This window comes from Zalophus californianus, chromosome 6 (assembly GCF_009762305.2).
Source record: "Zalophus californianus isolate mZalCal1 chromosome 6, mZalCal1.pri.v2, whole genome shotgun sequence".
Taxonomy (NCBI): Eukaryota; Metazoa; Chordata; class Mammalia; order Carnivora; family Otariidae; genus Zalophus; species Zalophus californianus.
Genome location: NC_045600.1, coordinates 99,750,789 through 99,763,717, shown reverse-complemented (window position 1 = coordinate 99,763,717; position 12,929 = coordinate 99,750,789). Strand labels below are relative to the sequence as shown.

Below are 12,929 nucleotides of genomic sequence, written 5' to 3'. Positions count from 1 at the left end.
ATGAAATGTTCCTTTCTGTTCCCATTTTATGTCAAAGGGCATTCCAATTTTTCTTTCATTGTGATCTCTGTGCCTTACTAGTCATCTGTGTGGCACTCTAGCTAGTCTTCACTGGGTAATAATGTGAATCCCCGCTTTCTGTCCCTCAGGAAGAATATGTTCAAGAGGGAATAAGATGGACACCCATTGAGTACTTTAATAACAAAATTGTGTGTGACCTCATAGAGAACAAAGTTGTAAGTATCAGTCTGGTGTGTCTCTTCACTGCACACAGGTTTATGTCAAGTGGGTTTTTGTTCTCTTGTGTCATTGCTTTAGAGTAGGGGAAGTGACAACTCTGATTTGCAGAGAATTTTAGCAATGACATCAGTTGTGTGTATAGATGTCTGTGTAGTAATATGAACATGTGTATATGAATAAAATGCCAGTTTACAAATGGAAGTTGTTACTGAATTCTGAGAGAAGATGTCTGTGACTTAAATGGGTGGCATAGAGAATGCAGAGGCATAGAATTGGCCCTGCCTTCTGGACCATCTATACAGTTCCTAGGACTGTAGCCCTAAAATTTATCCAAAAGAAAACAAGAAGGGTGTAGGCAGAGATCTCCACAGTACTGTTTGTTTGGTTTGGTTTTTTATAAAAGTCCAAAACTGGTAACAGTAAAAACATCCAAAGACAATTCAGTCTTTAAATAACCTATAGCACATCAGAGCAGGAAAATACAGCCATTAAAATAGTAAGTATGAAGACTATGTAAAGCATGGAGATTGTTTATAAAATAATGTTATGCGAAAAGAGTAATGCATGAGAGAATGTGTCCACTCTATAACCATGTAAACCATGCCTCTGTGGGTAACAGGCTGAAAGTGAACATTAGGAAATGAATTAGGGTCAAAGGAAAATGTTTTCATTTTTCTTTTGGGTTTTTAAAAGCAACTTAGTACAAATAGGAGTCAACAGATAGTGATCTTTATATGAGTTTGAATAGAACTTCAGGGAGTTAAACCTTTTTTTTTGAAAATGAACTTTGCTCCATCATTAGATCCAAGCAGTTAACTCCCATTTGGGATTATTAATGGCATTCTTGCTCAAAGGGAAAGACTGACTTTCAAGATGGTATCTTGAGTCTGGAGAACCATTTCCTTGCTAAAGAAAAGACCCAATAAGCCACTGAACTGGGGCTTTCAACAGTCGCTGAATTGGGGCTTTGCTCTCTTGGTCCCATCAGAACCCTCCTGGGATCATGAGCATCCTGGATGACGTGTGTGCCACGATGCATGCAGTAGGGGAGGGGGCAGATCAGACGCTCCTGCAGAAACTTCAGATGCAGATTGGAAATCACGAGCACTTCAACAGCTGGAACCAAGGCTTCATTATTCACCATTATGCTGGAAAGGTATGTCCAGAGAACGGGGGCCCCGCGGGATAGGAGAAGTTACCCTTCCCAATGTCTGCCTTCATTAAGCCGTTGGGTCTGTGATCTGTTTTCTCATGAGGCAACTGATAACAATGTCCGTATAGCTTCATCTGCCTCACTGTATTTTATTCATTCAGCGGTCATCCATTCATTCAACAACACGGGACCAATGAGGTATTTGCAGAGGCAGAACGAAGGGTAGTAGACACTACTGCATATTTTTAAATCATGAATTGCCCTGGCGTGTATATTAACTGCTGAAGGAATGGATTTTTGTCTTGCCTCTTGCAACAATCACAAGCCTGTATCCCTCACCTGCTTGTGCCACTGGGAGTATACATAAGGCTTGCTGTGGGGGCCCCTGGCTGGCTCAGTCAGTAGAACATCCGACTCTTGATCTCAGGATCATGAGTTCAAGCCCCGTGTTAGGCACGGAGCCTACTTAAAATAAGTAAATAAATAAAAATAAAGGCTTGCTTTTGATGTTGGTCCTCATAAGATGCATGATTATTGGGTGCCTCCCGGGTACCAGGCTTTGTCTAGGTGCTGGTGATACAAAGATAAGTGAGTTGAGGTCATGATATTTAGGGTCTTCTAATCCTATGGAAATCCACTGGTCTCACCTAATCCCATCTGCTCTTGTTAACCAGCGTCCCTGAGCATGAGCTTTTGGCTGACTTGATCCAATTATGATACCATTTGTGGAAAAAATTGCAAAACCTCAGATGACATGTCCCATTGCAATGGATTAATGAGCAGAAGGAGTTTTCTTTTATTCTGTTGTAATGAAAATTTAGCAAAAGAATTAAGTTTATTACTTAGACAGTCCTGTGGATTAACTAGAGAAAGGGTATGTGGTCACGGTAGCTGGAGTCCTGGTCATAGATCATCTGGGCCATGTAGGCAGCCGGATGCCACTCATCAACATCCACAGACCATCACCACGTAAGTTAGCTAACAAGTTAAATAAAACATGCACAGCCTTAATGTGACAGTTCATGATGAAATCCCTATTGTACATCTGGAAATATTCACATTCTAGTAAGAATAGCTATGCCAACTTGGATTTTTTTTGTTCGGTGAAAAACTTACAGGATAAAACTAGATTTCTTTCCATTCTTGGCCAGGTATCCTATGACATGGTTGGCTTTTGTGAAAGGAACCGTGATGTGCTTTTTATGGATCTGATCGAGCTTATGCAGAGCAGTGAGTTGTAAGTGTATTTTGCCTTATCTGACATGGGATGTAGTTTTGATCAAATTTTTAGTGTTTAAAAACAACAACAACAACAACTTGTGGCATTTGAGTGGTCAGCAGTTTAGTTCCTTTGAGTTCTCAGGTCCAGATTATTAATGGACAATTTGGTTTTTCATAATAATTTTTCTTTTCCAATCCCATGTACCCCTAACATCTTCTGCCTCCAGATTCTGTGTGCTATGTGCATGCCCTTCAGGGCCCCTAGCTTCATCATTTTCAGCAGTATAATCAGAGAGAGGCGACTACCCTGGGGTTGGGTTGGGATGACCATTTCTGACTAAGAGTGGAATGTTCTGGTTCTGTGATACTCTGCCCTTAGAATATCATCCCAAGAATTTTCCATGGTCACTTAATTTTTTGAATGGCTAAAGGCTTAGCAGGATGTGAGATGACGTGTCCCTGAACCACTTGGAAAATGGCCCAAGAAATTTGGGAGGGGCAACTTAAGAGGGATATCCTTGGGGCGCCTGGGTGGCTCAGTCGTTAAGCATCTGCCTTCGGCTCAGGTCATGATCCCAGGGTCCTGGGATCGAGCCCCGCATTGGGCTCCCTGCTCCAAGGGAAGCCTGTTTCTCCCTCTCCCGCTCCCCCTGCTTGTGTTCTCTCTCTCGCTGTGTCTCTCTCTGTCAAATAAATAAATAAAATTTAAAAAAAGAAAAAAGAAAGAAAAACAAGTGTGCTTTTCAGGCTTTGGCCAGAAGTTGTTCTTCTCCATTTCATTCTCTTCCATCCCCCGCCCGCCCAAACTCTCCTGGCCCACATCTCCCCGTGCTGTACTTCCCCGTGCTCACGCCCTAGCTTTGGAGATCCTGAATTTGTTTTCGTTTGAAAACACAGAAAATTGATTTGCTCCTCTCTTAAAACGTCAGGTCAGCCGAAAGTCCTGCCTCATGGGTTTTTATGCCTGTCAGGTGCAGACCTGCTTTCAGATTTTTTTTTTTATTATTATTAAAATTACTGCCGAGTTTGAGAGCTACTGATGCTCCCACATAAACTCCTGTCCTATAGACATGGTCTGTTGCTTATTAAACATGTTTGCTGCAAAAATCTGTAATCACGTCTGGTCAAGTTAAAAGTAGATTGTGGGGAGACTTCCTAGAAAATTCGAGGTGGCCCCAAAGCCATTTAGGAGGAATTGAATTTGAGGGTCAGATTGCCGGTTTACACGGATGACTTTATTCAGTCAGCTAGCACATATTTATCAAGCACCCACCGTGTACCAGGCTGTGTCCAGACACCAGAGGCACTGAGGTTACTAGGACATTGTCCCTGCCCCGTGCCTTGGTGCATATGAACAAATGCAGCTCCATTGGAGTGACTAATGAAAATCTATTCAACAGGCAAAGGATTGGTGAATTACTGCTATTCCGCTTAAAATGACTTGTACTCAAAAGCGCAGTTTGTCAAGGTTTTTTGCAGGGGCAGGAGGCACAGTGGACTACTGGCATCGAGTAGGCAAAGGTCACCGATGCTGCAAAATATCCTACAGTGTGTAGGGGAGCCTACCCCTCCCGACCCCAACAAAGAATTCTCCAGCCTCAGATCCCAATATCAGTAGCACCAAGATGGAGAAACCCTGCCTTAGATCAGATCAGGATCTGCACTGGATCCCAACAGTTCATACACATACCCGAGCTCCTGTCTGTCTTACTAATCTTAATGCAGCAAACCCGTACTGACTCCCTCCGTGTGTCCCCTCGTCAAGGTATACCTTGGTTCCAGTGAGTGGGCAAATTCAAAAGGCAGAGTTTTAAAATGTGTTTTCCAGGCTTAGACGCTAAGGTGCTTAGATCTTAGAATTCTTCCTCTGTTTCTCTTGTCCACTGCTCATTTCCGCGAGTCACACCTTGATGGCTCGTGCTTTGAGTCAGATGGAGCTTTCTGGAGCCAAGATTATGCACTTCTGCATGGCCTTTCTGTCCATTCTCCATGGAAGTAGGCTTTCAGCCCCTGAGGTGCCCACTGATTGCTAATCCATTTTCTTTCTCCCTTTCCCAGGCCTTTTATAAAGTCCTTATTTCCAGAAAATCTGCAAGCTGACAAGAAGGGGCGCCCGACTACTGCCGGAAGCAAAATAAAGGTTTGTTCTATTTGGGCAGGTTTATAGATGCCTGTAAGAGGCAGGGTTTTCTAGCAGTCAGGAACTGCACCCCAGGGCCAGGATGAGGTCAGTGAGATGTATCAGCCCGGTTACAGAAGATGCCCAGACGTAATGCCGCTGCTTGAAAAAAGGGAGAGGATGCACGTCGAATTGGACTTGGCTGTCCCGAAACCCCAAATGGACATTAAACACCTCATAGCTTCACAGTCAGCGGATGATAATCAGCTACTTTCTACGAGGAAATGGCTTTAATAGGAATCTGGAAGAATTCACATTAAACGAGCAGAGAAAATTTTAGGATTGAGAACCACATTTTGGATTTTGATGACCTTTTACCAGACCCCAACACTTGCCAATTATGGAACTTCACGTACCTGGAATCCTCCTGGGTCTCACAGGGGCAGTTTAAGCCCCCTCCCCACTGGATTTTGCAAGCCCCTTCTTTCTGCAAATTAAGGGCACATCTGGCCCGGTCATGTCTTAACATCTAGAAGGAGTTCCTCCAGTGTTTTTGGGGAGCCCCTGTGGAGAGTGCACTGTGTTATCTAAGCCACTGTGTGATGAAATTCATTGTCCCTAATTACACTCTGAACTTAGAGGTTGTGTCAGACACACTTAGTCATGTAATTCTGTGAGAAAGTCACTAAACTATTTTTTAAAAAAATCATACCAGTTAAATACCACCCCAGTTTGATACTCCATAGGACCATCGAATGATTAACAGTAGCGCTCTTGGGGTGGGGGGGTGTTGTCCATCGCGTGTGTTGAAATCCCAGCCCTGGCTTTTATTAGCTTGTGATTGCCAGCAAATTGCCTAAACTCTCAGTGCCTCTTTTGCTTTATCTGTAAGGTGGGGATCTTTGTACCTATCTCAAGGGTGGACTGTAATCTTGAATTCAGCAATCCGTCTAAGGCAGGTAGCGCACTGCTGGAAACATCATACGCACAGAATGTACCTGGTCTCCGATTACACTCTGCTTCGTCTCCATCCGGCCCCTCTCCTGTGCCTTCACTTATTCAGCTCGGCTTCATTCTTAGTGGACTCTTGTCTGCTCATGTCCGTGCCCCCTCCCTGGCTCTGTGCATCCAGATCTTGGTCCACCTCCACAATCACTGCCATTGGGCACCATGGTGGTGGTTGTCTGTTCTTGTTGCTGGCTCTCTTCTCTGAGTGTTTCCTGTATGGAAGCCTGCCTCCCCAGCCCCTGAGGGCAAGAACACTGGCTGGAATAAAGGAAACGACCTCATAGCAATGAGAAGATCCCAGGCGCGAGCAGCCTTTGGGTTTGGAGGAGGAAGTCAGACGCAAGCTCAGTTTTGAACTAGAGGGTAGAGTCCTCTGGGACTGGGGACAGTCATGAGACATTTAAGTCCTAGAGACGTTTAATAGCCCTGGGACGGTCTCTGGATTGGGTTCACTGGAGCCGGGAGTCCACAGCAGAGAGCAGATGCCATTCTTATGAGGCTTCAGATAGTAATGTCTGCGTGAAGCTTCTGACTCATGCCTTTACTTCAAGGTCCTGGATAAGGATTAGCTCTGGGCTGGAAAATCTAGTCACAAGACTGTCACATTCAGATCCAAGGGGCCCAGATCATCAAGGTTACAATGACTCACTTTCAAGTGGTCTGGATTCTCAGTTGAGCTTATTCCCTATAAAACAGAGGATGGAGGTAGAGGCATCTTTCTCCTCATTGGAAGACTTGACCTCTTTCTTTCCTTCATATTCTTGTCTAGTTGAATGCTCAAAATTGCCACCTTCTGGGCATATTAAAATATTCAGGATTGCAGCAACTGCAAATATGGCTGTTGTCTTGGGAGGTCAACCTCAAGTCAGCCAGCTTAAGTACGATTGTAATACTGTCCATATTCTTAACCCTAGGCGTACCGTCCTTTGTGGGTATGTGACCCATGTTCGTCTGATGGTGTACCTCCACGTAGGAATGACATTCTCCCTGTTGTACAATCCCCTCTTAAACACCTTTTAGAGACGCATAGCCATGGCCAATCTCTTAGACCGCTCATGTGCACGGTATTTTGCAGATAGTAAGTATCATCTTAATGCTATCCCTGAAGTGCACACATTTAAAGGGATCTGGAGTTCTTTGGAAGAGAAATTAAATTTATGTTCAAGGTAGCTTTAGTGTTGGGTATTCTATTGTATTCTAATTCTTTTAAAATTTCAAACTGATCTGTAGGATCTAATTAATGAATACTCATTTGGTGAGAACTCCTGTTTTCTTATTTATAAATCATAGTATGCTGTATTTAATTGCACTTTCTGATGTTGAGGCTTCACTAAATTCTACATTGTTGTGACTGGAAGAGACCAGTTTTGCATTGAGAGTCAAAGATTGACGCCGTGGGAAATTGCACTGAGCTCAGCGCTGGCCAAGTGCACAAGCCTGCGGCTTCATCTAAGTGAGAGCAGACTCTGGTGGAGTGGATACGTCAGGAGGCGAAAGCATCATGCGGGGACTGGACTCATTGACTTTTAATGTCTTTTCCAACCTTTAGATTAAGATATTAGAGGTCTTCTAATTCAATCCACTTAGTTTACAGATGGGGAAACTGAGGCCCAGAGAAATTTAGTGATTTGTCATGTAGTTTGCAAATAGTAGAGGCAGAACCCCAACTTGGTCTTGCTAGTAACCTGTGTTGAAGGTAGAACAGGGAACCTTCACCCTATGCCTTTTCTCACTGTCCTGTCTCAATGTTTTGCCTTATGCTTCTCTTGAGCAAGTGCCTTTGGTAGCCTTCTGTCGTAACTCCTGGACTGTCCTGGTCTAGAGTCCGGATAAATCCAGTTGCTGCTTCCCAACCACCTCAGGAGACATCTAAGGTTGACCCATAGCTGAATTCAGGATAATTTTGATGGTCGAGGTGTATTCCTGTTTGCCAAAATGAATTTCCCCACAACCTCAAGGCTTTATCTACTCCTCACTCACTATGTTAATTCCTCTTACATCACACCAAACTATCTCCTGTCTTCCCTAGGAAGGCAGGATAGCCTTGTGTTTAAGGAACAGACTTGGTAGGCTGCACACTTGAGTTCATGCCTCAGTGCTTGTCACTAAGTGTGCCATCTTGAGCAATACTTTCTTCATGGTGACATTTCCTTGTCTAAAAAAATCATAATAATAATACTAGTAGCTATTGCTTAGAATCGTGAGGCAGAAATGAGAAGGTCCATGTGTCTAGCCCCTGGTGCACGTTCAGTAAATGTCATCCATTACTACTTGGAGCTAGGGAGACCCATGTCAGTTGGCAGGTCACTCAGGTTACATTTGCCCCTCTGTGTGTTCACACTAAGGTGAAAAGGTGTGCTGTTAAAAGCTTAGGACTGAAGAGTCTGCCAAGTTTATTCTTGGAAATTAAAAAGGTTTGATAAAATTAAAATATAAAAAAATAAAAACAAGTTTGGGGACTGAAAAAGAAACTGTATGAGGAGCAGGCCCTGTCCAGCTCCACCTCCTGTGTTGCAAAGATCATCAGATTTGTTCTCAAATACAATCAGCGTCAACAGAGGAGATGGAGGGGCGCCTGGGTGGCTCAGTTGGTTAAGCGACTGCCTTCGGCTCAGGTCATGATCCTGGAGTCCCAGGATCGAGTCTCACATCGGGCTCCCTGCTCAGCAGGGAGTCTGCTTCTCCCTCTGACCCTCTTCCCTCTCGTGCTCTCTATCTCCCATTCTCTCTCTCTCTCTCTCAAATAAATAAATAAATAAATAAAATCTTTTAAAAAAAAAACAGAGGAGATGGAAGTCCATTTTCTTTTTCACTACAGGGCTTTGCTTTGGCCGTCCAACCTCTACAGCTTTGTCCTTTCCTCTAAGCATTGCAACACATGCTGTATCCTGCACATCTAAACGGAGAACATAACTCACCAGGGAACCTCTTGCTTTGAATATACTCAAGAGTTTTTCTCAAGGGTTTCAGATTTCCCAAGCCCATGACAACAGCAAAGCCCTAATTGCAAGAGGGCTGTCTACTGCAGGCAGATCTCTTCTGCTGACTTGGTCATGGTTTTCTGGCTTTCGAGATCCCTCCTCTGTTGTCCTTTAGAGGTTTTCTCTCTTCACACTGATTTGCTCGGGAGGCGAGTTTGGGCCTCCTCCTTGGCCCCACAAGGGCTCAGCTGTGTAGTGGTGGGAATGCTGGTATGAGCCCTGCTCTTTCTTCTGAGTTGGAGATGCTCATGATTTGAAATGCATCATAAGCAATTCCAGCTTTATTTATGTGGCTTTCTCTACTGGAGCCCAGTTTCCTTTTGGGTACCCAGTAAGTGAGAGATGATTTCATATTGAGTATTTGGTGAAGGAGCAGGTTACCTACCACTCAGAAAGCAGGTTTGTAAAAGGACATGCTGAGGAAGGTGAATGAAGTGAGATTTTTTTTTTTTTTAAGATTTTATTTATTTGGCAGAGAGAGACACAGTGAGAGAGGGAACACAAGCAGGGGGAGTGGGAGAGGGAGAAGCAGGCTTTCCACCGAGTAGGGAGCCCGATGGAGGGCTCGATCCCAAGACCCTGGGATCATGACCTGAGCCGAAGGCAGACGCTTAATGACTGAGCCACCCAGGCGCTCCTGAAGTGAGAATTTTGATGTTATCTCCCACTCTTTATGAATTTCCATCATTTTAATACAGTGATTCTTCATTGGTTGGATTGCCCAGAGAGTACAGGGGCCTTTGATGCTTTATCCTTGCAAATAATTTCTCTTTTCTGCCCCACCCTCGCACCAAAAAAAAAAAGTTTATGAGAACAATGTGTTTGCAAAGGCCCTCAATCAGTATAAACTTAATTTGTTAATAACTGGCATGCTTCCTTGTTTCTCATGAAAAGAACTATATGTGAAGATTTACTGGTTTTGTTGTTTTGCTTTATTTTATTAACTATACTAAAAAGACCTGGTTGTTTTTTCAAAATCTAATTTCAAACCCGAGTGTAAGTGTTAAAATCATAAAAGTCAGTAGAGCCTTTAGAAAGAAAGTAGACCAGAGGCAAGCTTAATGAACAAGTTGTCACGAAGATTAATTTCTAGCTGTCTATTTCCACACTAGAGTTTCATAGCTCCCCTTTGAACCTCGGTCTGCCTGAGAGAAAGTTCCACATTTCCATCTGATGTTACTCTTCCTTTCTAGAAACAAGCCAACGACCTTGTGAGCACCCTGATGAAATGTACACCTCACTACATCCGCTGCATAAAACCAAACGAAACCAAGAAGCCCAGAGACTGGGAGGAAAGCAGGTATGGTCAAGACGGCAGACTGGGGGGCGGGTGAGCCCCGCACGTGTTCCCTCTGCTCAAGATGGGCTACCCGATGCCAAGGGCAGAAGCAGTTTAAATTGCTTTCAGATGTGCTTCATGTCCTTGTGTCTTAACTTTTTCATGGCAAACGGGCCTTTTTTTTTTTCCCCCTTCCCTTGTCTTTTCCTAAAATGTTAGCAGTGCCATTCGGTTCAGAATTAGCAATTTATAATGTTGATCTTGGCTAGTCTGGGGACAGACGGGGGGAAAAAAAAGCCTTAATACTGCAGAGTCAGGATGGTTTTAAAATTAGTTTGAGGCCCTGTGTGGACATTCTTAGTCCACTTAGCTCCCCATTGGTACCCACAGGATGGGGCCTAGCATGCTCTCAGCTCAGGGTTCAGAGTGAAGGTCTAAAGAGCTGGTTATAAAGCAATCTGTCATTTACTGCTGCTCTAGGTTCAGTAGGAGGACTGACTGTGTTCATGAGCAGAGTGATGACTCCCTCTGGGAGGGACCAAGCCCCAGGGAGGTGTGTGATGTATGGCATGCAGCGAGCCCTCTCCCCTCTGACCCCTGAGGAATCCTGGGCCCCCCATTCCTCCTGCGGCAGGCATTTGGGGATGTGGGCTCTGCAGGCTAGAATGGAAGTGATGAGTGGGAAAATGTTACAGATGACTAGAAAATACAGTGTTATCCAATGGGGGAGGGATCCAGACCCACACTCCTAAGAGGCCCAATTCCACCATCCATGGGCACACAGGAAGCAGGACTGAGGCAAGGCTTTACGGTGACTGGACGGGAGGGAGGAGCCTGCCATTGTCACCGGACAGTCAGGTCCCTGGACAGGAGCATACAGAATTACTATCTTTTTTCTTTTCTCTCTTGGAGAAAAGTAGATAGACTTAGGTACCCAGTGACGTATCAAGGTTGAGCTCCACAATGGCAAGACCAGGAGGGAGAGTCATGGCTGCTAGTCTCCCCCTCTGAGAGTCCATTTCCATCCTGCCGGTGAGAGCCTTTCTAAGCATGGCAGGCAGGCGAGACCTGGTCCGTTACAAGACGGACAAGATGAGTGGGGAGGAAAGTGCCCAGGGCCCAGCATTCGCTGTTAGGCCTTGTTTGCATTTTCCCACTTCATGTACAGCCCGAGTCTGTTTTCTCCCCTCACGCGGCTGTGGGATGTAGCAGCCTTCCGTTTCGTCAGTCGCGATATTCTGAGGAATCTCATCCACAGAGACATGCTCCTCAGGCATCCTTTCTATTGAATGGCTGACCATGATTCCTCTTAAACATGATCAGGTAACAATATAGAGGCTCCAGTGAGGGACCCTCTCCCCGTATCTGACCAGTCCAGCTTCGGATGGCTCTTGTATTATTAGCAAGCTCTACAGTCTTTCTCTACGTTGGTGTGACCCTGATCCAACATTTCTAATCTGCTCGAAGAAGTATTCTCATGACTTTTCCGTCTGACAGTTCCTGTGTTTGTTCCCGGCAGTCGTCCCGTTTCGCTGCAATCTTCACTCCCACCGCAGTTCCTCTGAAAGAACTGGATGTGGAATCTGACCATCCCCTTTCTTAGTCATTCCCCTGGATGTACTTAATTTGCCTTCTGCATTTCTGAAACGTGTCACTCAATTTCTCCTTTGAGGCTAAGAGGGTAGCAGCGCTGTCACCTCTTCCCACCTGAAGATAGAAAATGTCTATTTATTTGTTTGTTTGTCTATTTATTTATTTAGCATTCGTATACTAGTTCTCAAGCTTGTGGATGCACCAGAGCGTCCCTTAGAGGGCTTGTGAAAACTCAGGTTGCTGGGCCCCGCTTCCAGAGATTCTGATTCGGCGGGCCTAGGTGGGGCCCAGGAATGTGCATTTTTTAAAAGATTTATTAGAAAGAGAGAGTATGCATGCACTCGAGCATGAGTGGGGGGAGGGGCAGAGGGACAAGCAGACTCCCTGCTGAGCAAGGAGCCCAACGCAGGGCTCTATCCCAGGACCCTGAGATCATGACTTGAACCAAAAGCAGATGCTTGGGGGCGCCTGGGTGGCTCAGTCGTTAAGCGTCTGCCTTCAGCTCAGGTCATGGTCCCAGGGTCCTGGGATCGAGCCCCGCATCGGGCTCCCTGCTCCACGGGAAGCCTGCTTCTCCCTCTTCCACTCTCCCTGCTGTGTTCCCTCTCTCGCTGTGTCTCTCTCTGTCAAATAAATAAATAAAAATCTTAAAAAAAAAAAAAAAAGCAGACACTTGACTGAGCCACCCAGGCGCCCCAGGAATGCGCATTTTTAAGAAGTTCCTAGGTGATGCTAGTGGAGATGGTCTGGGCCTCATACTTTGAGAACAACTGATCTAGAGCAAAGGACTGGCCTGGGATTTGGAAGGACTGTTTTGTGGTGCTGGCCTGTCACTTAAGAGGTTTGAGTGAGACATTTCATCTCCTCAGTCCTCAATTTCTTCCTCATTAAACGAAGAGCGTTACTTCAGAACGGGATCTCCTTCAGTCTGACAGAATGTCTCTTCCAGACCTGGGTGCGCTGTCGGCCTGCCTCTGCCTATCTCTGTGTCACTCCCACGTTCACATGCACGCACACCGCATCGCATCCCGTGCACATACACACACACACCGTAGAAGGAGGGTGATACAGGCAACCTCAGATTACGGAATCTTGGAAGCAGAGGTAGTGCTAAGGGGTGCTTTAGGCCACCTGTCCCCCTACTTCAAATCCCATCCAGCTTTCCTTCCTTGGCCCTTTCCAATAAACATCATCTTAAATGAAAACCTCTCCCTCCCCCTACACATGCAACACCTCCCCAGCACACAACTCCCTTACCCCGTGTAGATTGCTCTGCTCTAAGTCTCTCTAATGTAGAAATTTTGTGATAGCTACTGGTCGAATGTTTCCCAGCCC

General features: G+C 45.2%; 1 protein-coding gene across 3 annotated transcripts in view; it reads left to right on the top strand.

Annotated features, from left to right (window-relative positions):
- The window catches only part of MYO1E (myosin IE), a 189,004-nt gene that overhangs the window by 134,365 nt on the left and 41,710 nt on the right, over positions 1-12,929 (top strand). For all 3 annotated transcript variants that reach the window (XM_027571990.2, XM_027571991.2, XM_027571992.2), the window contains 5 exons: positions 150-236; positions 1,229-1,396; positions 2,545-2,630; positions 4,673-4,754; positions 9,916-10,022. In XM_027571990.2, the coding sequence (XP_027427791.1) occupies positions 150-236; positions 1,229-1,396; positions 2,545-2,630; positions 4,673-4,754; positions 9,916-10,022 (530 nt within the window). The remainder of the gene's footprint in view (positions 1-149; positions 237-1,228; positions 1,397-2,544; positions 2,631-4,672; positions 4,755-9,915; positions 10,023-12,929) is intronic.